At 42.8% G+C, this 24,303-nt stretch overlaps 1 protein-coding gene across 1 annotated transcript in view; it reads left to right on the forward strand.

Moving 5' to 3' along the window:
* Window positions 1-24,303, forward strand: part of HPGDS (hematopoietic prostaglandin D synthase) — a 65,343-nt gene that overhangs the window by 26,042 nt on the left and 14,998 nt on the right. The window contains exon 3 of the mRNA XM_005278460.5: window positions 22,234-22,326. Within this exon, the coding sequence (XP_005278517.1) occupies window positions 22,234-22,326 (93 nt within the window). The remainder of the gene's footprint in view (window positions 1-22,233; window positions 22,327-24,303) is intronic.

The raw sequence follows: 24,303 nt of genomic DNA on the forward strand, positions 1-24,303 counted from the left end.
TACATAATCATTAAAAGACTTTCTGCTCTAAAATATCAGTTGTAATGGTAAGACGACCGCATCAGCTCAAATGACTAGCTTTTACCACTGATACGAGCCAACAATTATGAATTACACTAGTTATGTGGTTATCATGCTAGATTTCCTCATTCACACCTGCAATCGTTTGTATCACAGTTCACACAGGTCTTTAAATATTAGGAGACTTTGGAAGACTACAAACATTAGCAGAAGGAGATACAACAGTAGTGCGGTGCATGGCTTATTTGCATCTCTCTAAAGTATTAATTTCATTCAGACTAGACAACAAACCCTACATAGCTCAAAATGTTTTGTGCAGATTCCCTTTTTAACATAAAAATTATATCTGAAAAAAATAGTCTATACAGTATAGCAGAGCTGTGTATTTTTGGTTGCTACAAATTATGTAACTATAATATTGAAAATAGCTTGGGGTAAAGGAACAGAAGCTAAATTTCCATGGATAACAACATACACAAGAATGTGCGCACATTTCTACACTTAATTTTGTGAACAAATCAGGGCCCAATTGTGATTGCTGAAATCAGAAATCAAGCCCACAATCCGACTCTTTTAAACTACTCTTTCAAGGGAAGAAAAAGGTCGAACTATCCAGGGGAAAGAACAGCATATCTTCTCTCCTCCCATTATTGCAGACAAGGAACAGATCTTCTGATTCAGAGTCTAAGGGAGCTCCTCAGAGAATGTTTCAGATTTAAAAAAAAAAAAAAAAAAAAAAAGTCTGGAAAACCGCCTCCACAGGGACCATAGCCATGGAAGCATGAAAAAACACAAAGTGGAATTTTGCTTCATTAATGAAGATGATCCAAGAATTATTATAAGACTTTTCTTTTAAAACAAACAAACAAACAAACAAAAACCAAGCATGTGACAAAAAATGTACTCTCCATCCTGTCTCACAAGCAAAGATATTACTGAAAAATAGCATGCATGTATCTGTGTAGAACAGAGTTTGAAACTTGGTGCCTTGCCCAGAGTTAGAATTCATTTTAATTCTCCTCCTAGGAAGACCAAGGCAAACAAACACTGCAGGATGTTAAGAGTTAATCTTAACATGCAGGACAGTAATTTAGAATGCTGCAGGTTTTACTTTTGAACAGGATTAAACAGTATGTGATTTTGGAGTGGCCAGTTTTGCCAATCTTTGAGCATTTCTCTTAACTCAATATTACTTTTCAGCAGCTTTGGCTGGACAATTCATTCTTTACTCCTAATGCTATTCTCTCTCTCTTACTCTTTCGCCGATTATTATAATGTCTTCTCGGTGCACCATAAACATGAAAGCTTTGCATGGTTTGGTTTAGGTACTTTGACAACAAAATGTCTATAATTGTACATTTCATTTATTTCCTTTTGTCACCAGTCAATCTGCTGTAGGATTTCAAAATAGTAATTTTGGGCAAAAATTCTGTAACTTCAATATTAAGGAAATTCAAGCAGACCCATAAACAAGCAAAGCTATGTAAATGCAACTCTTCCGGGTTGCTTTTCAATAGAGTTGGCAAGAAATAGGAATCTCCATTTCGCAGGAAATTCCGAGTTGCCAATGTTTAGTTCTGTATGGGAATTTCTGACAAAATGGAACAATCCATTTCACTGTCCAGCCCGCTTGCCCCCCCTGCCAAGTGGGCAGTTCATGAACTGGGAAGTCCTAGGGCTGGCAACTGGGGAACCAACCGGGCAGTCCCCCTGCCAGCAGGGCAGCCAGGACCCTGACTGGTTTCCTGCCAGCCTGGCCAGCAGGCTGTCAGTACACCAGACAAGCTGTCCAGCCTGTCAATCTATATTTGGTTTCCATCAAAAGTATCAATGGAATTGACACACTCACATAGAATGTGTCTATTCCATCAGATCAGCATTTTCCAACCGCAAACTGTTGCACTGGAAAATCTTCACCCAGCTTTCCTCTTCAATGCCTTCAGGACTAGCGCAGACCACCTTTAGGCTAATATCCCAAAAGCGGGAAAGGTAGGGAGTGTGAGGCATTGGATCCAGATGAGCTTCCGGTCTATGTCGGAGCCCCACAACTCTTGTTATAAGCAAATAAAGCGTAACACTTACCTAACACTTGATTTTTGACGTGCTGTACAAAGTTTAATTGTTATTAATTTGGGCTTCCAGGCATGATGATTTAGGGACAAATCCTGAGAGAAGCTAACCCCTGCAACCCCCTTCAATCTCAATGCAATTATAGGCTGTCCGTGCCTCTTAAGATTTGACTTGAAATCATCACACATGCAGACTCAGCAAGCACTAGGCAACCCACCTGTCAGCCTACCTCCTCTTGATTGCCAGTCTATCTTCCCTTCATGAAGCCTCTCTAAGCTCCATGGTAAATCCACCCTGACAGCATGCCTGACCTGCTGATGAGACCTGCCTCCTCACTACTGGGGATCAACCAGGAACTTGCAGCAGGGGAAAGCATTTTACGTAGTGAGTGCAGGAAGGGAGACAGATACAAGAATGGACAAACTCTCCTGTTCGACACGTGCACTATCCTATATTCTTAACTGGTTCTGCCTCCCAGCTGTCAAGAGATCCTTCCCATCTCCCCAGATGGTGCCTCTTGGCAGCCAACAAAACCTCCCAGAAAAAGTATTCATGTCCCACCTGGAAATCACCCAGTTCACAATAGTTTACGTCCACCAGGAAACTCCCTAGTTCACAAAGTGTTGAAAATACTGCCAGATCAAGAGGCTGGGGTTTGTGTTTTGGCTAGAGAAAAAAAAAAGAGGGTGGTTTGGATCCAGGCTCCATGGTATTTGAACTAACAAAGTTGACGGTTGGAGTGGAAAGTCAGGGTAAAATGGTCTTGTTTCAACCTGTCCCTAAATTAAAATAATGTAAAGTGCCAACCAGTGCTAGAGAGCAATGCACTTCAAAAGTAAGTGCAAAATGTGACTAAGTGCAACTATAGCCTGTCAAGCTATTTGGCTTTATCTGAAGCCACATCTAGATGGGAACTTTTGATCTGACCTCTATCTTTATAGTTCATTGAACCAAAATCCCAGGTCTATAAACTCCCTAGCTGTAAATAAATAAAATTAAATTAATGGAGATATCCTATCTCCTAGAACTGGAAGGGACCTTGAAAGGTCATCAAGTCCAGCCCCCTGCCTTCACTAGCAGGTCCATCTGCAGCATGTTGTATGAACAACTTCAAGGGGAAAGTAATGACAATTAATAGCCACTTCGTAGAAGTAGCACGGGATATTTTTAGGTCATTCACTGCTAAATATTAACCATCTCTTCCCAGGGAATGCTCTGAGGCTGGAAGTGTGGTTGAAAGGTCCAAAGGCAAGTTGCTGAGTGGGTGATTATTGTGATGAAAATTAATTCTGCTGTGATAAATCTTCGGAGATGACTCTTCGGAGACTTAGTGTCTGACAGCAGGAAGCAAGCATTCCTCAGGGGATGCGCATCATTTTTCCTGAATTACTCTTGTTGGAATGACATAACATAGCTTTACAGAACACCACTCGGGCTCTTGGTGAACAGTCACTTTAAAAAGAAACACGTATTATAGTATTACTCGTGTTATGGTAATATCTAGAGGGCCCAAGTTCAATCAGGGCTCCATTGTGTCCCAAACACATTTTAAAGGGTAGCTCCTGCCCTAAAGAGCCTACATTTTACATACACAAGATGGATAGAGTGGGGGGAAAGAGTATTATCCCCTTTTTTACAGAAAGAGAAATGGGGCACAGAGAAATTAAGTGACCTGCCCAAGGTCACATGGGAAATCTATAGCATAGCCAAGAACTGAACCCAGCTTCCCTGAGTCCCAGTCCAGTCCCTTCACCACAAGACAATTCTTCCTCTCTATTGGCTTTATAAAATCCTCTCAAAAGTGAAATCTCCTTCCATTTACCCTTCCAGCAAATTCTCTCTCTAGGATGTTTCTGACATCAGACACTAATTAAGCATTTGTTTCCCATGGCTCAGTTTAAATAAACATCCACGTAACGGCAAAGAAACAGATGCTATTCTTGATTTTGGGAGGTTATCATTTCAACAAACAGACAACACAGCAAACAATGCTGGATGTAACTGTTTGTCAGTCTCTAGACAACCCAAGTGCCCTATTTTAGAGGCGGTTAGGCTGCCGGATTGCACCATAACCAAATGAAGCTTTGGGGTGCACGAGAAAGCTTAACCACAGACACATCCTGGCTTGGACTCCGGCAGCTTTATAAACTGTTTTAATACTAACAAAAATGGGATAGAGGAGGAACAGTTCATGTCATAGTGCAAGCCCAGGGAAGAGAGAAGGAAGGTGACAATCACACATGCGAGAAACAGCTGAAATGAAGGATCAGGATCAACCTGGAAAAGAAGAGTGGACACCGGGGAAGAAGGGAAGCATATGAGACAGAAGGGAAAGGTAGAAGAAATAATAATAGTCATGGAGATTTACCTTCTCTGTCCCCTCTCCTGGTCAATAGCAGGAGAGAGGTGGAAACGATTTCAAAAAGTCTGGCCCAGAAAGGGGGTTGGGTCTCCAGGGATCCAGCCACAAGAGGCAGCTGAGGGACACAGAGCCCTTAGGAGAGCAGGTTCACGCCAGGAGGCGCTGCAGTAGCCCGTGGGAAAGGGCTGTGGGGTGATGATTGTGGGCCATTTGCCGTGCACAGGTCAATTGCCTGTTATCAGGAGCCATGTAGGAATAGCTACATTGGCCTGGAAGCATAACACAGGTGATGTCTAATTGCCTTTGTCGGAATGGACTAAAAGTGGAATCCAAGTTACGAGGCCTGAGGAGCCTTAACCCTCTCTGTTGGGCTGCCCCTAAAAGGCCAAGTAGGGAGCAGTTCTTTATCATTTGTTATGAGTGAGAGGTTGTACCTTGAGTTTGAAAGACCTTCCTTTCTATCCCCACTAGGAAACAATCCTTTCCTTGAGCAACAGGCCTAAGTGCTTATTGGAGTCATCAGGTGCTAGAGTCTACAGGAGCTAGCCAATGAAACACCTTCACAGCTTGTATCTGAGCTGAGGCACACTCAGCTCCAAACCTCTGAGGTGCACTCAATGACTTCAGTGGGTGGCAACATTATTGACTTCCAAAGGGGCTGTGTGGGATTTAGTTCAGTACAGAATTCAGGGCAGTGTGCCACACCAGAAAGCAAGTTGTAATCAGGAAATGAGCAAAAACAGGGAAATACACACAATTAGCTACTGAAAGCATACTTTAAAAATAGTTAAGAATTAAAGGAAATAATTTGTATTAGCCAGTGACCCATGCTGTTTGCTTGTTCTCATAGGGTTACCATACATCTGGATTTTCCCGGACACGTCTGGCTGTTCGGTCCTCAAATCCCCGTCCGGGAGGAATTTCCAAAAAGCTGCACATGTCCGGGAAAATAGGGAGGCATGGTAAGGGGACTGCCTCCTCCCTGGGCTCCAACTTCCCGGCTCCCGCCGCTCTCCACCGCGCGCCGGGGCCGAAGCAACTTCGCCAGCACAGCAGCAGCTGGAGCCCGGGAAGGAGGCGGCTGCGCGCTCGGATGCCGCCCGCCACCTCTGTGCCCCCGCAGATCAGGGGAGTTGTTAGTTTTGCTGCAGCCACTCACACTCGGGAAAAAGATGCTCAGGGGACCCCGAGTGCGAGTGGAGTGGCTGCAGCAAAACTAACAACTCCCCCGATCAGGGCCGGCTTTAGCAAGAGCGGGGCCCGATTCCCCCAGGAATCGGGCCGCGCTCCGGCCGGGGTCGTGGGGCTTGGGTCCGGGCTGGAGCCGCTGTGGCCGGGTGCCTGGGCCCCTTGGAGTGTCCTCTTTTTCCAGTATTGCAATATGGTAACCCTAGTTCTCAGACTCCCTTTCTTATTAGGCAGTCCTCATTCTAATCTAATAAATCAACTCACACTCATAATGCATCCAGAGGCATGCAGATAAGAAACGTAGCAACTGCGACCTGCATAGCAAGGAAGGCAAAGCATTTATTTCTCTCACAGCTCAGAAATGGAAATATTTCTAGGAAGACCACAAGATGTTTTTCTGGATTCCTTTCTTAAAATTGCTCCCGTGGGAGTTTCAGTTTTTTGTAGATGAGAATTTGTATTTCTGAAAATGCGAAAAGAATATCCACCGACACTTGGAGCTAAACTGACATAAGCACATAAGATGACTCCCTAATTGAGCAGGACTGAAGGGAAAAAAAGTCACATTTATGCTTCTTTCCAGCTTCTCAAGGCTCCACATGCTGAGCTTAACCCATGACTTCTTCTCTCTGGTTCTCAATGCTGCCCAGAAACCTTATCTCCAACCTACCTAAGGCTTTCCTCACCTCACACTATCATTTACTAGCCCTGCCACTCACCTTTCTCTCCTGCTCAAGTACAAAGTGCAGTAAGTGGCTTATTCTAGCTGGCCAGCTAGCCTGATCCATAACAAAGCTGATGGTTAGCAGAGGGACTCAAGTGGCACTGAAAACGTAGCAACATTTTAATAAAGAGTCTGCACAAGCCTAGGCAGTACAAGTATGAATTTTAAAGTGTTCCTTATCTTTTCATCTGTGTTGTGAATGCAGTAGCACTACTGCGAGATATGCTAGGCCTGGAAAGGACTCATTAAGAGCCATCTACACTGATGTAATAGCAGCTTTTAAATCTGTTTTTAAGCACTCCTCAAGCTCATTTGTGGTTGGGTCATATCCTAACATGTTTTGGCCTGTCCCTGTGAATGGGGTCCAGCGTGTTTAGAATGGTGCTTAAAAAAAACCCATGCTCTCACTGAAGTCCCTCTGGACTTATACCATGCCTTCCCTCTATTCTCAGCAGACAGTTAAACTGTGTCAGAACCTGAGTCAACTACTGCTGACTTTAAAAACTGCTTAATCACACTTTAGAAAGTTCATTATTCCAGCCCTGTATCAGACCTTTGCCCATGACCTTGCTCATTTGCAGGATTGCTGTATTCTAGAGTAAGGACCTGTCTACACTGTAAAAACATCCAAGTTGGATAGATCAGGGCATGGTCTGGGGACACCGACAAATACCACAAGGTCCCACGTACGCTGGTGTTTTAACCCTGTTGGGGGAAATCTGTATTGTAACCAGGTTCCCTGACAGCTGCTTTTACAAAGAGAATGGCCCTGAGACAGTTAAAATGAGTTCTCTGAAAGCAGGGTCGAGAAGATTTCTTTTTATTTCAATCACTTTTGAAAAAAGATTCCCTTTCTGAAAGGGCGGGAGGGGAGAGCGGAGAGGCACCAATGTGGGAAGTATGATGAGCGTTGTAAACAAGGATGGGTGGGTTGGAAAAGTCTGACACCAGGGAGGAGTGGGAACAGCTATTGTACAGAAGGCAAGTGGTGGAAAGAGAGAAGGAAGAACAGAAGAGGTTGTTTTATTAAAAAGGCAAATTTGGCCCTCTGGTACTTCTTCCATTTAACATCAATAGGAAATGTGTACACATACCTGAAAGCTGATTTCTACCCAAAGTGCAGGTGATGAGAGACAAGAGGAAGAAACAGAGAGAGAAAGAAAGGGAGGTTTCAAAATGAAGAGAGACTGTTGAGGGGGGAAACAAATGGAGACAGAAGCAGGATTTCTGTCAATCAATCAGACAGGAATTGCTGCTTCCCAGAAGGCTAATTCTCTGACTGAGAGAAAACAAAGTAAAAAGAAGAATGGAAAAAGTTAAAAGGAAGCTGCAATAGGAGTAGGTAAGAGTGGGCAGCAACTCCATAGGAGATGTCTCCATCTTTGTGTAGCTTTATAGCATTGATGTTGGGTTTACTTAACAGTAAAATGCATTTTTCAAACATCTTCTGGTAGTTTGGGCTTGGTCTGCTCTGCTCCTTTGGATTGTAGAATCATAGCAGAGAGCATTCTGAAGCTACCCCAGCAGTTTTGGTTGTGGTGTGGGGAGTCAGTGACTGCTGGGAGTTGTGGGGGGTTGTTTTTACATTTGCCTATTGTTCTCTTGAGGAAGGAGATGCCATCAGATTTCCCCATCACATCCCAGTTGAAGTGGGACCACAGGGGAAGCCATGTTGATCAGCTAACAGTGTTAAAATACAGTTTGCCCTGTCCACATTAGGGCTTTCAAATGTGTTAGTTAAAATATGTTAACTAGTGTGTTCTTGAAAACCACCTTTTATCTTAGTGTGAACAGGCTCTGTGAGGGTAACAGAGGGAGAAACAAGGATGGAGGGGTGGGGCAGTTAATGTTTCTCTTTTAGGGAAAGGGCAAGAGAGCTGGCTAGAGCGGAACTTACCCTAAGTGCTGAGGACAATGGTGCTGATGAAATGTGGCTGCTGTAGAGATCCTCTAGGAAGCAGGCTGCCTGGGGGATGCTTCAGGTTCTGAGGCACGACTAGAGGCAGCAACAGAGTTGGCCATCTTATTACTGTGTAAGGGCTCTCAAAGATTGGAGAGAGATTCCTTTTCTCCTCCTCTGGACAGAGGAGGGATGAGGTCTGAAAAACCCTGTCGTAGAGCCGTGGGAGACGGAAGGAGGAGGGTTGGCTCCATTTGTCTGGGTTCTGGGAGTGATCATGGCAGGGAACTCAAAGGCAGAGATACTATCCTTTTGCCCATCTCTCCATCTACTTTCTCTCCTTTCTTCTAGTTCTCCTTTATCCTTCCTCTTCTCTTATTTCCAGGACTAGAAAGGGAGGAGGGGGGAAGAGGCAGAGTTTAAAAAGGAGGGAGCTGGGTAAGAAGACTGAGACAGACTCCATGCTTCTAGTCACAAGGCAGCAAAAGAGTTGGAGGGAAATGGGTGTACTGTGTGGTATTGGGGACTGTCTTTAAGGGCTGAATGTCCCAAACACAGTCTGGGAGGGGTGCTGTGAAGCTATTGCTATTCACAGCCAGTTGGCTGTAGTCACAGAATAAAGCAAATCTCTTGCAAGCTCCTAAACCACTGACTGATCGCTGAACACAAGTTCCAGGACTAAAAAGGAACTATGAAATTTCCTACATGGAAGAATGAAGCAGATAAAAATTCCACCTAGAGTCGAAACTAGACAGTGGAAGACAGCTGGAGAAGATTTAAACAGTGTTTCACCCTGCATCTTGAAGCAATCTGTGCCAGCAAAAATAAAGGCAGCCGCAAGGGAGCCTGATAAAAGTTTTGTGAATTTCTCTCATGATAATTGCGGAGCTTAAAGTGGCCCAGAATATATTTAACTCATATATTAAGGAAGTGCTTGAGATTCAAGTGAATACCTCCATCCAGTAGGGAAAGTCTCCTTCCTCCTTCCCAACAATGACTACACTGCTCGAACTCACTCTTCCTCACTGGTAAATGGTGATTTAAGTCTCCATGTGGTGCCAATCTCTGCCCACAACATTTAGCTTTACATTGAAAACTATTCTCTGGTGACACTTGGGTTTTTATCTGGACCAGAACTACCCTGTACAATCAGCAAAACAAGAGTAAATTTCTGTATTATTTCAGGTATTTTAAAGGTCTGACATTTCCTGATTTGTCTTGGTAATGACACTTCAAAGGAAAAAGGCATTTAACTTTTGCAGTGTAAAGTTGAAAACATATTAGAGAAATGTAAACTTTTATAGCTCTACTCTGCCCAATTACATGGAATAATTAAATGTATTGCAGATATTTTATGGCCCGAACTAAATCCCTGTTATTCTGAGGGATAAAACTAAAGCAATCTAAGCATCTGCCACACACTCCGGTTTGACACACTACACAGACTCTAGATGAAGGATCACTGATGAAATGCCAGACCTTTACAATGGTTTATAGCATGAGTGTTTGTCTTAAGAAGTGTCAAATTAGTCCCTAAATGTGTGGATTAGTAGCTCTGCATTGGAAAACAGATTGTTATCCCAACTGTGACGGGGTTCGGTCACAGAGACCCCCTTTGGACTGTTACCTGATGTGCTGAAATTACCTCTGAGACCATTTTCCCTGATGGCTTGGGACTCCAGAACCCTGCCTAGTTGAGCCAGACATGCTAGTCTGCTGCAACCCAGACCTGAACCACACCCCCAAAGCTGCAGGCTTTAACCAAAAACTGCTGAGCAGGTCACCTCTCTCCAGCACCAAGACACCCAGATCCCAGTGGGATCCAAACCCCAAATAAATCTGTTTCACTCTGTATAAAGCTTATACAGGGTAAACTCATAAATTGTCCGCCCTCTACAATCTAAGATGGATTCCAGTACCAGGTGACATGGTCACATATCCTGTGAGACCCCAAACCTCCATTCTTTCCGGCCTGACTCACAGGAACACAGGAAGGCTTACAAGTAAACAGAGCCATTTACAACCAATTGTTCTAGTTAATGGGAGCCATCAAACTCTTAAGCCACCATTAATGGCCCACACTTTGCATAATTACAATAGGACCTCAGAGTAATACTTCATATTTCTAGTTTAGATACAAGAATGATACATTCATACAAATAGAATGAACACACTCAGTAGATTATAAGCTTTGTAATGATACCTTGCAAGAGACCTTTTGCATAAAGCATATTTCAGTTATATCATATTCACCCTTATAAACATATTTCCATAAAACATATGGAGTGCAACGTCACACCCACCAAATATATATAGGGCATATTCATATTTTTGTCATATATCCACATACAAGAATCATGGACAGGAAAATGTAATATTCCTCTTTCCCATTGCTTACACAAGATCACATTTTGAAAAATATAATATGCTGCTGATTCAGAACAATTCCTTATATTCAAGGGTTAGATGTTAATATTTTCTGTGGCCTTTCTTTTTTGAAAAATCTTCATCCATGTTTGCTCATTTCAGGGGGTCTGCCATCCAGTTTATGTCCTTAGATAGTGGATTGATACTGATGGGGACATTATCTGTAACATCTCTTGTACAAAGATCTACTCATCATGAATTCTAATTTAAAAAATGGGAAAACATTTGCAATAAAACTATTCAAACGTGATAGTTTTTGTATTTGAACTACAAGTGAAAAATGGGCCCATTTCCCATAAACAAAAAGAGCCATTTCTCCAAGAAAATTTAGCTTCTCTCTGAGCAAAAATGCTTTACAAATGTGAAGCTTGACATTCCCCATGTTTTCATTGTGAAAACAGCCAGTTAATGGAAATCTGAGAGTAAACAAAATTTGAGGCTCTATAACGGGTGGCCAAAACGTGGCTCGTGAGTTGCATGCAGCTCTTTTACAGTTAAAGTGCAGCTCACGGAACCCCTCATATTCCCGCCCATTCTTTGCCTACCAGACGAGCAGCTGGTGGGGCAAGAGGCTTCTGCCAGAGAGGACTGGTGCCTGCTGAGAATTGGGGGCACAATTTAAAAGTTCGGCCCCCTCCAACAGCTTGAATTGCCCTCCGAGGCATGCCCCACCCCTTCCCCTCAGCAGTTGCTCCCTGCGGTTCCCAGGTGTTTGCTGCTGCTTCTCCCCAGTCACTGCTCCCACCTTGCCAGCTCCAACAGCTGCCCTGGAGGGAGGCAGCCCAGCAGTACCATGTGACAAAGTGGGGCCAGCAAACCCTCGCAAAAGTATGGGGGCATGTGACCCCATGTGCCCCCCTCCACACATTGCCTTCTGCCCAGCGGGGAGAAGGGTCTTGGGGCTTCAGGCCCACAGGGCACACCTGCCAGGGCTTCAGCAGGAGTGGGGCTGAAGCCCTGAGCCCTGGCACACGCGCCCCGGCTCTCAAACTTCTGAAGATTGTTGCATGTGGTTTGGATGGTCAGTAAGTTTCGCCACCCCTGTGCTATAAATTGCCTAAACCCAGCAAAATAACAGAACTTCAGCACTTTCAAACTTTGCTTATCTCATGAATTCCAGTGATAAACTGCATTTCCTGTGTCTCAGCCTACATTCTCCAACTGTCAAGAAAGTAACATCCTGTACGGTTCATGTTCTTTTGTTGTAACTGACAAACTTTGAAAAGTGATTGACTCTTGTTTGTAATTTGTAGTGTAGAACAATGGTTTTCAACCTTTTCATTTGCAGACCCCTAAAAAATTTCAAATGGAGGTGCAGACCCCTTTGGAAATCTTAGACATAGTCTGCGGCCCCTGGGGGTCCACAGACTACAGATTAAAAACCACGGGTGTAGAATAATCTTGCATACTGTGCTGCTAAGTTTTAAGGGGGGGGGGAAATGATGTGATTGGCTCAAAGAGAGGTGCCAATTATAAAATTACACTGTTTGCCTCACTACCCTTCGTAAGTGTTTGTGTAGAAAACAGAAAAGTCATTCTTTGCTCAATTCAGTTTCCAGATTAATCAAGTCTGGTTTCATAACTGCCAGAAGCTGGGGCTGGATAATAGGGGAGGGATCGTTCGATAATTACCCTGTTCTGTTCGTTTCCTCTGAAACATCCAGCACGGACCTCCGTCAGAAGACAGGATACTGGGTTAGATGGACCATTGGTCTGACCCAGCATGACCACGCTTATGTTTTTATATATATCAGTTCCACTATATTGTGTGGCGTTTTGCTTTAGCTGCAACTGCAAAAGTTGAGTCACACTGATCAACTCACTGACTGCGTGATTTTAGACAAGTCAGATGAAATCTTGTGCTTCTCTCATTTCTTCTGGTAACTCCTTCTCTGCTGATCAGCCACTGCTCCCGATCTGGTGCTGCTGTACTATTAACATTGTCAAAAACGATCACAGTTTTGAATATAACCACTTCCTTAGGGCAGGGATGTATTGTGCAGTGCTGGTCACTAAGTACACAACAACAGTTGTTGAGAGCAGCCTTGTTCCACTGACAGCAACATGCTCTGCCTGGATATACTTGGAAGGTTCAACAGCTGATAGTGCATTTTGCCCAGTTTATCTCACTAAAACAAAAAGCTTTGGGCATTATCCTTTGTAGATAAGCCAGCTGAAGATCACACAGCTTTAAACATAGTGGTAATCAGGGCACAATGCACTGCTAGCGCTCAACACAAGGCCAAGCACTTTGTCAGCTTCACTGTCAGGGTCTTTCACTTTAGTATGCAAGAATGTGCCCTTCTGTATGATTCTTAATTCAGTAACACATTGTTGTTGCCTGGAACATGCTGCTCTCTAGATAATAAACATAAGAAATCCTGTTAGCAGAATAACTCTATTACTGCGTCAGTAGTGACTAACATCATGTGCTTTCTCATCGGGGCAAAGCAATTCTAATTTTCTCTTGGCCCTCTTCTTTCTGTTATCATCATCATCAAAATTTATTCTGGCACCCTGGATGTTGCACTCAAAAAAATTGCTGTCATTGGCACTGTGTACATGTAAATTCTTGATGTACCTAGTGAAAGTGCATACAGGAGCCCTTTAAGTTTTGTGCAGCTGTCAGCTGGCTTATGTAGAGGTGGATTTGACTCTAAATTCTCTTTCCCAATGTGATTTATGTACTACATGATAAAAAACAGAGCCATGAGGTAAATGTTAATCAATTTCCATATTGATTGAGCTCTTCTTGGAAGCAAGTCCTGGACACATAATGCTTCAGTGTTTTTCCTCTTTCATTCTCTCTCAACACATCTCACTGGGGACTCTAGTTTCTCCCCCACCCCCCCAAACATGCTCATTGTGAAGTATTGTACAAACTGAAATCTGGGCAAATTTGTGCGCACTGGGGAAACCGGAGTTGTGGCAAAAACGGCAAGGATGATAATAGAGCTGAAGCGGCAATAGACATAGCAAATCACCATGAACTCTTAAAGTAGGGGTGACAGGTTAGGCCTTGTCTACACAAGAACCTTGTACTATCGTAACTAAATCCATTTAGAAACTGCAAACCCTGCATGTGGACAGTTATTTTGGTGTATATTCACCTTTGTCCAGCTTGTCTTTGTCCATCCCTCCACAAACGCAAGTCAACGCCAACCCTTCCATTTTGTTGTGAGCATGTTCTTTCCATTTCTGTCCAAAAAGTTTTGTCATGGGATCGGCCCAGTGCGTTTTCAATCTGCCCAGTGGTTGTTTGTGGTCTCTGGGGATCCGGTCACTGATGCGGGTTGTCCACCTATTGTCCTGCCTACGGAGTACACGACATGGTGTATATTGATTCAGCTTAAGTCAGTAGGAAATCAATCCCAAACTAAATCCATATAAGGCACTCTTTAAACTGAAATAAGAGCATCCACCTAAGGAGACTGCACCCGTCTAACTAAACCAATTTTGAAAATGGGTACAATTTTCTCATGTAGAAAAGGCCTTACTGTTGGGAGTAACTGAGAGGACCTCAATGAAATAAAAATGCCACTCCAGCTTTCACTTAATGATGATAGTACTCCAGGAGTTGAATGTGCTTTGTCTGTTTACAAGCAGCAAGATTATCTGTTGTGTTCTTCTATAAGAGATTTGCACTGGCAACAGAGCTTACTTGTACACACCAGCTGCATTCATCAAAACGCTGTGCCAGATATGGCTGAGGTACATTTAGCTAGGGTATTTTATATGTAGTGCCACCTAGTGGCTGCACAGTAGAATATAGTTTAGCATTCTATTCCATCTGTCCCTTTAAGTCCTGTATTCCTACCATTTACAGTATTTACACTATCACACTGTCTTTGAAGTTCAGTACATACCAGTCTGTTGAGTGTCTCTGAATTGTTCATAATTTCATGAGCTGAATGCATAACAACTTGGTTATCTGGCTGTTCATTAGTTGCAATGACTGGTTGTGGTTGGTTTGGTATCCTTGAGTCTTCTTCTGCATCTGCCATCTGTAGAGTTTGCTCTGTTCAGTGTTCTCTGTGAGGAACAAACTGTAGATGTCCACGGTTTCTCTTGAACTCTACACTTTTGGTCTCAAATCACATATGATCTGGGTGCTGAATTCTTTTTCATCACAGCAGCTCAAGTTGTCCATCTTTTTTCACCATCCAATTTGAAATGAATATGGTCACCAGGCTCTAGACCTGGCAGTTCTCTAACTGAGTGATGTCTGTTGTACAAGTGTTCATAACTCTTTCAGCCTTTTTAGCCGATTTGGCTGCTCGCTTCATGTCTGGCCACTTTGGAAATAGGTTCCTTTCCAAAGTTGGAACAGTAGTTCTGTGTTGTCTTCCCATCAGGAGTTATGATGAACTACATCCAGTAGTCACTACCAGCTTTGATTTTTAAACTCAGAAGAACAAAGAATGGATCTTCCTGCTATAGGATTTTCTTGGTTGTCTGTACAGCTCTCTCAGCCTCTCCATTCACCTGTGGATAATGTGGGCTGCTAGCAGGGCTGGCTTTAGGATGATTCCCCAAATTCCCCAAAATCAGGCCCCACGCCTAAGAGGGCCCCGTGCCTTAGGTGCCTTTTTAATTTTTTTTTTTTTTTTAAATACCTCACCCGGAGGCGGTCCGCTCCGGGTCTTCGGCAGCATTTCGGCAGCGGGGGGGTCCTTCAATGCCGTGGAAGACCTGGAGCGGAGTTAAGGACCCCCTGCCGCCAAAGTGCCGTCAAAGACCCAGACCGCCGCCGGGTATTCGAATCGGGCCCCACAGGTCCTAAAGCCGGCCCTGGCTGCTAGTAGTAGGATCGAAATCATATTTCATTCAAATGACTTAAATTCTACTGCAGTGAATTGTGGTCTGTTATCCATCACTAGTTGTTCTGGAACACTGAAGTGAGCAAAAGTGCATTTTAGTTTCTTGTTAACAATGCAACACGTTATGGACTTTCAAGTAGATTATTTCTATATACCTGGGAAAATAGTCCACGACAAGCAGCTAGTCTGTTCCAAGGTCTGACTGGTAGAGATGCTGTTATTAAAGGTTCTTCTGTTGTGTTGGTCTGTTAGTTCTGTAATGCTCATATTCAGATACCTTATTCTTAATGTCCTTGCTGATGCCTGGCCCCCATGCAGACTGGTTGGCCCATTCATGGCATTTAGTCCATCATGGATGAGGTTTAGGATATCTCCTAATATTTTATTTACGATGCAATCACCTTTAATCATGAGTCCATTTGACTCTCTTACTTGTCCACACATCACAAGGTAGTCTCTTGTCACTACCTTAACGTTCTTTGATTACTTGGACCAGCCACCCCTAAGGTAATTTATAACTTCTTAAAGTTGTGTGTCTGTCAAGGTTGCTTTTTGTAGCTGGAGTAGTCTCTTATCTTCTGTACCCGGAAAGATAATGGAGAAGATAATTAAGAAATTAATTTACAAACATCTAGAAGATAAGGTGATAAGTAACAGTCAGCATGGATTTGTCAAGAACAAATTATGTCAAACCAACCTGATAGCTTTTTTTTTTGACAGGGTAACAAGCCTTGTGGATGGGGGGGGGGGGGGGGGAAGCGGTAGATGTGGTATATCTTGACTTTAGTAAAGCTTTTGATACTGTCTTGCATGACCTTCACATAAACTAGAGAAATACAGCCTAGATGGAGCTACTATAAGGTGGGTGCATAACTCATTGGAAAGCCATTCCCAGAGAGTAATCATCAGTGGTTCCAGTCATGCTGGAAGGGCATAACAAGTGAGGTCCTGCAGGGATCAGTTCTGGGTCTGATTCTGTTCAATATTTTCATCAGTGATTTAGATAATGGCATAGAGAGTACACTTATAAAGTTTGCAGATTATAGCAAGCTGGGAGGGGTTGCAAGTGCTTTGGAGGATAGAATTAAAATTCAAAATGATCTGGACAAACTAGAGAAACGGTCTGAAGTAAATAGGATGAAATTCAATAAGGACAAATGCAAAGTACTCCACTTAGGAAGGAGCAATCAAAATGGGAAACCACTGCCTAGGAAGGAGTATTGTGGAAAGGGATCTGGGGGTCATAGTGAACTACAAGCTAAATATGAGTGTCTGTTGCAAAAACACAGTTGCAAAAAAAGCAACCATCATTCTGATATGTATTAGCAGGAGTTTTCTAAGCAAGACACATGAAGTAATTCTTATGCTCTACTCCACACTGATTAGGCCTCAACTGGAGCGTTGTGTCCAGTTCTGGGTACCACATTTCAGGAAGGATGTGGACAAATTGGAGAGAGTCCAGAGAAGAGCAACAAAATGATTAAAGGTCTAGAAAACATTACCTATGAGGGAAGATTGAAAAAATTGGATTTGTTTAGTCGGGAAAAGAGAAGACTGAGAGGGGACATAACAGTTTTCAAGTACATATAAGGTTGTTACAAGGACGAGGGAGAAAAAATGTTCTCCTTAAACTCTGAGGATAGGACAAGAAGCAATGGGCTTAAATTGCAGCAAGGGAGGTTTAAGTTGGACATTAGGAAAAACTTCCTAATTGTCAGGGTGATTAAGCACTGGAATAAATTGCCTAGGGAGGTTGTGGAATCTCCATCATTGGGGATTTTAAGAGCAGGTTGGACAAACACCTGTCAGGGATGGTCTAGATAATTCTGCCATGAGTGCAGGGGACTGGACTAGATGATCTCTTGAGGTCCCTTCCAATGCTATGATTCTATGATTCTTACACTGGTGTGTATGCGTTAGCAGCATCCACATACACATTTATGTCATCTTTGAGCTCACGGGCAGTTGAGTGTGGTGCTGGCTCCATGACAGAGTGTCTGTTATCACCAGATTCTTCTGAGGAACTTATTTAGCAATTGGGTTAAATCGCATTAAACTTACCAATAGATGTTGACATGTCAGCGGTGCTTGACCCAAGACTTTTCCATTGATGAAGGTTGCAAGTAGATTATGGTCTGTTACCAGTGTAAATGATCCACTCCACACAGATATCTGTAAAAGTTCTCACATGCCCACACACTTGCCAGGCACTCTTTGCATATTGTTTTTTCGCATCTCTAAGTGTGTGAGAGGAAATGCACCAAGCTTCCACTCAGAGCCATGTTGTTGTAACAATACACCTCCTAGGCCATAGCTGCTTGCATCTGCACTAACCATTGTGGGCTTGTGCACATCACCATAGTTGAGAACTGGAGCTGTGGAGATCATTTCTTTTACCTTTTTGAAAACAATTTATTGATTTGGCCCCCATAGCCAAGTTGTTTTGGACTTTAACAATTCACTCGGTGGTTTTGTCACTGTGGAAAGGTCTTGACCTTTAATCTCCCCAGTCTGTATCTCAGTTCTGATATATTAGTTGGTGCATTCAATTGTTTAATTGCTTTACTTTCTCAGGCCTAGAACTGATTCTATATTTGTTTGTCTGTCCATCCCAAAAACTCAATTTGGGGTAGGCGGAAAATGCATTTTTCTTTGTTTAGCTTCAGTCCAGACTGATTGATTAGGCTTAGAACTTCGTTAAGGATTTAGTGGTGCTCTTCCATCAAAGATCCATATATCAGAATATCATCCATGAAAACTACAGCTGCTAGCATTTTCTTTGGCTAAAGAAATTTGCCAGAATCTCATTGAGGCATCCAGATTGGAGAATATCATAGCTCCTTTCTCTTTGGGGAGGAAGTTGGGAGGATATATTTTTCTCTTACTTCATTAAGTGTTTTAAGATCCACACAGATTTGTATTTTTCCATTTTTCTTTATAGCTGGCTTCACTGGGGCACAATATGCTGTTGGCTCACAGATTGTGTTGATTATGCCAGTCCACTCCATTCTCCTCAACACAGTTTCCACTTCATGCAGTAATGGGATAGGAATCCTGCCAGGTCAATGTACATTGTATGGTTCAGCATGGTTTCTTGAGGTTATTTGTACTGGATCTCCTTTCAGAAGTCCACTGTCACTAAACATTATATTGAGTTCTTCCACTGTTTTCACTAGGCCCGTTATGGCTGCCACTCTGAGGCTGATAAGGCTGTTGATCGGTGGTCCTTTGATCACATATCCCCTGAATGCAGAGCTTTTGTCTAAGTTATTTCTGTGGTGAACTGGCCCATGCAGTTCAGAATACCTCCAGGGCTAGACAGAGCTGTGTCAGGTGACTTCAGCTCTGGGAGGGGTTGAAGGTGATTTTAAGTCCCTTTGAGATGACTGTGACATCAGCTCCTGAGTCAATTTTAAAGTCAATAGTCTCGCCATGAATATTCAGTTTCATTCTCCAGACTGGTTCTATGTAATCACAAGTGATGATCCCAGAAACAATGGCTTGACTATCTGTAATATGAGTCAACTCCTTGACTGCTTTTGTGTGACAAACAGTGGCAAAATGTCCATATTTCCTGCATGTATTACACCTCTGGGTGGACATGCATTCCCAGTCTCTTGGGAAATAGCTTTTTCCACACACTGTGCATGTAGGCTGAAATTTGTCCCTCTTAGCCTGGGGGTTCTCTCTCCTTGCCTTGAGGGTTTTATGAAAATGACTTAAACACTAAACGTCTGTTTACAGCATCTATGGTAGTTTCAGGTTTTTCAAGTTGCTCCTGACTTTTGTTCTGTTTGACTAATTCCGACTGCTTTGCTATCTGCATAGCTGTGGCGAGGGTTAAATCTCTCTTCAGTTGGAGCTGCTGTGAAAGGTTTTTTTCTTTTAACTCAATAACCAGACACTGGTATTTTCATGTTCTTCATTCCCAAAATCACAGTTTTCAGCCAATGTATGCAGAGCTCTTCAACATTTACTCCAGGTTCTTGAATGCTCTGATGCAAACATGCTCTTTCATAAACCATATAAAGTAGGCATCAAACATAACCGCAACCCTTTCACAGTCATCTTTGTGAATGTCTTCAATGAAGTCAAAGAATTTAAAGATATGGTCCTGCTTGTTTTCCCATAGCATAAATTAAAGAAGTCACCTGTATATTGCCAGTTTCTTTGTGGAGTTTGTTTGCAGGGCAAAATTTACAAAATTTTGTTTCCAGTCTGTCCATTCTGAAGGGTTTCAAAGCTGAAGTTCTCTGGGGCATGGAAGAGTGACATGCTGATGAATATCCACGCGGCGCTCTTCCTTCTGTTTCTGTTCTTAGTTTGCTCCTGACACCACATCAAATTCTTCTGTACCAGATATGGACTGGTCAGAGCTTGCTTATGTGTTCATCAGAAGATCCTTTAATGCTCTTCCCATAACATACTGCATTTTATACCTAGTGGCTCAATGTATAATGTAGTTTAGCATTCCATTCCATTATCATTTACACTATGATCTCTTTACACTGTTCGGACAGATTAAAGGGGGTGCAAAATGAGCATAAATTAAGTTTATGTAACCCACACACCTTCTGGGCATAGTGTTCTGTCCCATCTAGTGGCACTGAGACCACTTAGAGTTAAATGAGTCTTCTCTACAGGCTTAGCTACCAGCCAGTTGGCTTTTAGCTCATGCAGTAGAGGCTCATGCACTGAGCTCCAGAGGCCCCAGGTTTGATCCCCCCCGCCGACGACCGGGGTCTATCGGCATTACATTTCCACTCACTTTAAGGGGCCCTCCTAGTGCAAATAAGAATCAGACCCAATGTCTCTTGCTACTATCAACACAGATGTACACTTGTAATTTACCTGAACAGCATCTGCTTGAAATTTAAAATCCCTTTGGTAGTTGAGATGAGAGAATGGTGGTTAGTTCCCCACAGGCAGATGCTTGCCAGCCTAAATGCTCAGGTCTTTGTTTTAAATATTGACTCACACTACTCTTTAAAGGAGCATGGTTTCCCTCACCTTTACATCATATAGACCATTTCAGGAGATCCTCTCATGGACCATCTCCCCAAACATTTAACTCCTCAAATCTTGGTCCTCCAAACATTTTATTCTGTGGCTCACAGTTTGAGAACTGCACCTCAGTGCACTGAAGGCTAGTTTAGTGGTCAGTATATGCCAGGTGAGTACATGCTGCTAGTATCTCCCCCTCACTTTCCTTACAAGAACAAGATCCGTCTCAACTCCTTAGCTCCTTCACTCAAATCCAAAAAGATAGGAGCCCCTCCTCCTCTGGACTGACTCATCTTACGCTTCAGCCTCCTTTCCTCTCACATCCACCCAGCTACCTGTTAGTTCTTCCCCATTCCCAGCTTAACTGCATCTCCAAGGCTTTGTACCAAGCCGGTTGAGTCTCCTAGATGTGAAAGTTACTAGTGACCCCGCTTAACAGAGCAGCCATTATGTCAGCCAGCGGCCATTAGGGGGCAGCAGATACTTCAAGTACACAGTAGCCTGAACTTTTCAACTGTCTTCCCTGTCAAGGCCTTAAGGTAGTTGGAGCTGGTCCCAAGCCGGTTTTCACTAACCAGATAGCAAAAGCACGGGTCTAACAATCACCAATCAAGTGTTAACACGGCAAGGACCTTTGTCTGAATGTGTATAAAGGATCTGTAAAATGTGTGTATAACAGAGTTTTTGTACCAAGGTGCAAAGCTCTCCTTTCTTCCACAGAATAAAGCAACTCTTCCTTATCCCTGTCTGGCTGTTACTGGCTCTCAGCTAGGTGGACCCGATATTTCGGTGACATAGATATAATGAAAGAAGAGCCCAAGCTTCTAGGTATATTACACTACTGGACCAGTGACATTTAACTCTTTTTAAACACTGGTCTCATCTAAATTTGAGTTGCACTGTTGATGCCAGAGATTAAGCCCTACTCTCTCGGAATAGCCATGCTAATTTTGTTTTGGTTAGAACTTCCCTCCTTCCCAATTTCTCAGACTTTGTGGTTTTCCTGTAGTTGTGTTTGTTTTTTTTCTAACTGTCTCTGGCATGGAAGCCAGATCATAATGTACTGCATTAGACTTGGTGTTTGTGTCTCGGTGTCAGAAGTAGCTTGACCTTACCATGATATAGCCCTTCTGCTTCCTTTGTATTTCAGCTGGTGGACTGTCAGCTGAAATGCTTGATGTATTTCCTGCCGCCATGTGGTTTTTTGGAAGAAAAAATGTCTGAGTCAGTTAATATGATTTTTTTTTAAACAATAAGAGCATAATAAAAGCATCTGCGTTAGCCTCTGCCCACCTCCCTACCAGCACCTTAACCCCTCCAGAGTTATAAAGCCTAGACTGGCACTTTGTCAATAACATCCAGACTATCTTAGAAGGGAAAAATATTAGAACATTAAACCTTACTGAAAATTCTCTTTGCATACTAGTGGATCTGCAGAATTTCAGACACTGAGGTAGCAGTCAGTCAGTCAGTCATAAGAACACAAAACCGGGTTCTACTCCCTGCTCTACCATTACATCACAGAGTGACCTTGGGAAAGTCACTTAACCTTGTACCTTTGTTTATCCAGGTGGAAAACAGAACCTTATGGGGTCCTGTGAAACAGTTAAGTGCTTTGAGATTCTCAGAGGGGAGGCACTATTATAAGTGCAAACTATTACACTGGGGTTGAGTTTAACATTGTTCCAATGTGTTTCATTTGTGATTTTTTTTAAAGCTATCCCATTTGGAAAAATCCCCATCTTAGAAGTGGATGGAGTTACCCTTCATCAGAGCCTGGCCATAGCCAGATACCTAGCCAAAGAAACAGGTAATGTAACACTGCTACTCTCTTACTACTTTTGACTGCTCCCTTGTTTAATGCTATCTACTAGTGCATTTTGAGCCATGCTAATACAAACAAAGAGCCAGCCTGACACACTGAAATTAACAGAAGTCAATGTGGACAGGACAATATAGACACAAGTAGTTTTCACAGAGCGACAAAATGTATCTGTTGTCAACCTCTCCTGCTGCAGCTTCATTTAATCTGATCACAGAAATTTAAGGGGCACTGTGTGATGCTGCAAGTCCTGATGTGGTGTAGCTGTGTCATATCTGACACTAGAGCGCTACAGTAGATAATGATGGTATAAAGTACCTTTGCACCCAGAAATGCTATATGGAGGTGGTCTGTGGGGGGGAGGGTTGGTTTGCAGGGTTTACTTCTATAATTGTCCTATAGGATGTTATCAATGTAAATCAATTCATCAGCTCAGAACTTTATTGGAATTTCCACAGCACCTCCAATGTGGCCCTCTCCCCCCTATCTCCATTGTTCCCAATTTGTTTACCTTGCCATTATGCTCAAGCACCCATTCTTCACAACTACCCCAAAGGGCAGTAAAGTATGTGTGGACAATGTGATGTTAGCTGAACTTTGTGTAGGGCACCTGGATGGGTGTCGTCCTTCTGAATATGGGCTTGGACCATTCCCATGTCTGGATCCTAGCGGGAAACCAGAGAAGAAAATTGCTACCTCAGCTACCAAACAAATACACCTCTACCTTGATATAACACTGTCCTCGGGAGCCAAAAAATCTTACCGTGTTATAGGTGAAACCGCGTTATATCAAACTTGCTTTGATCCGCTGGAGTGCGCAGCCCTGCCCCCCCGGAGCACTGCTTTACCGTGTTATATCAGAATTTGTGTTATATAGGGTCATGTTATATCAGGGTAGAGGTGTAATAATAATAATAACAACAATAATAAAAATAACAAAAAAGCACTAAACTGAAACCAGAAAAATAATTCAAAACTTACAAAGCTTATGGAAGGTACACAACACTCAAAGGTGTTCATCCAATGAGGACAAGAGTTGGGCAACTCTGCTATGCCATCTGCATTGACAAGGAGAGCGCACAGATCTTGCCCCTCATGACGCACATACAGTAATTTGTGCTAGACAGAATCGTTTGCAGCATCCATTGGAACAAACCAAACATTGTGGCTAGGTGCAAAAAGGCATTCTTATACCATAGAGGATAAGGCTCTGCCCCAGAGTTAATACATCCAATGGTTCAAACAATAGGGAGATTTATGTATGATTGTTACTACCACAGTTCCCTGACCAGTGCAGATAAGATAGATGGTTTTCAATTAGTTGTGTTAGACTAATCTAAGGTACATGTTTACTGCATAAATATCAAAATAAATCCCAAGCTTTGCCAGCCGGGAGAACTATGCTACACTGTAGTATTAAATCAAGCTGAAGTACATGGGTGTGCTACCAGGATTTCAGCTACAGTGTGGGTAACGTTAAATACACACACACACACACACACACACACACACACACACAATGAGACTTCTTGCATTGGTTTCTGCCTTTCATAGAATTTAGAAAAACTACAATCCCATTGTCCAGCTCCCTGATCATGCCAACTTGTTCTCTCCGACATATTATAGCAGAATGCTAGCTCTGCTATAATTAAGGTTAAAGTTTGCTAGTGTTTTATCCAGTCTAGTTTTAAAAGTCTCAAGCAATCAGACTTCCACACCTTGTCATGGGAATCTAGAACTATTAGAATCCAACCCAGTTAGAAATCAGTACAAACAAATAAGAGTGTGATTTTCTCACTAACTTCAATATAAGATGATGCAGTTTGGAGAAAACTAGAGTAAAGTAGATTAAATTAAGATGATAAACTCCTCGGGTCAGGGACTCTCTCTCTTCATGTGTGTTTATATAGTACCTAGCACAGTGGACTTCCCAATCCTTTTTAGGACAGGTAGGCACTACAATAA

The sequence above is a fragment of the Chrysemys picta genome, chromosome 5 (genome assembly GCF_011386835.1).
Source record: "Chrysemys picta bellii isolate R12L10 chromosome 5, ASM1138683v2, whole genome shotgun sequence".
Classification (NCBI taxonomy): domain Eukaryota; kingdom Metazoa; phylum Chordata; order Testudines; family Emydidae; genus Chrysemys; species Chrysemys picta.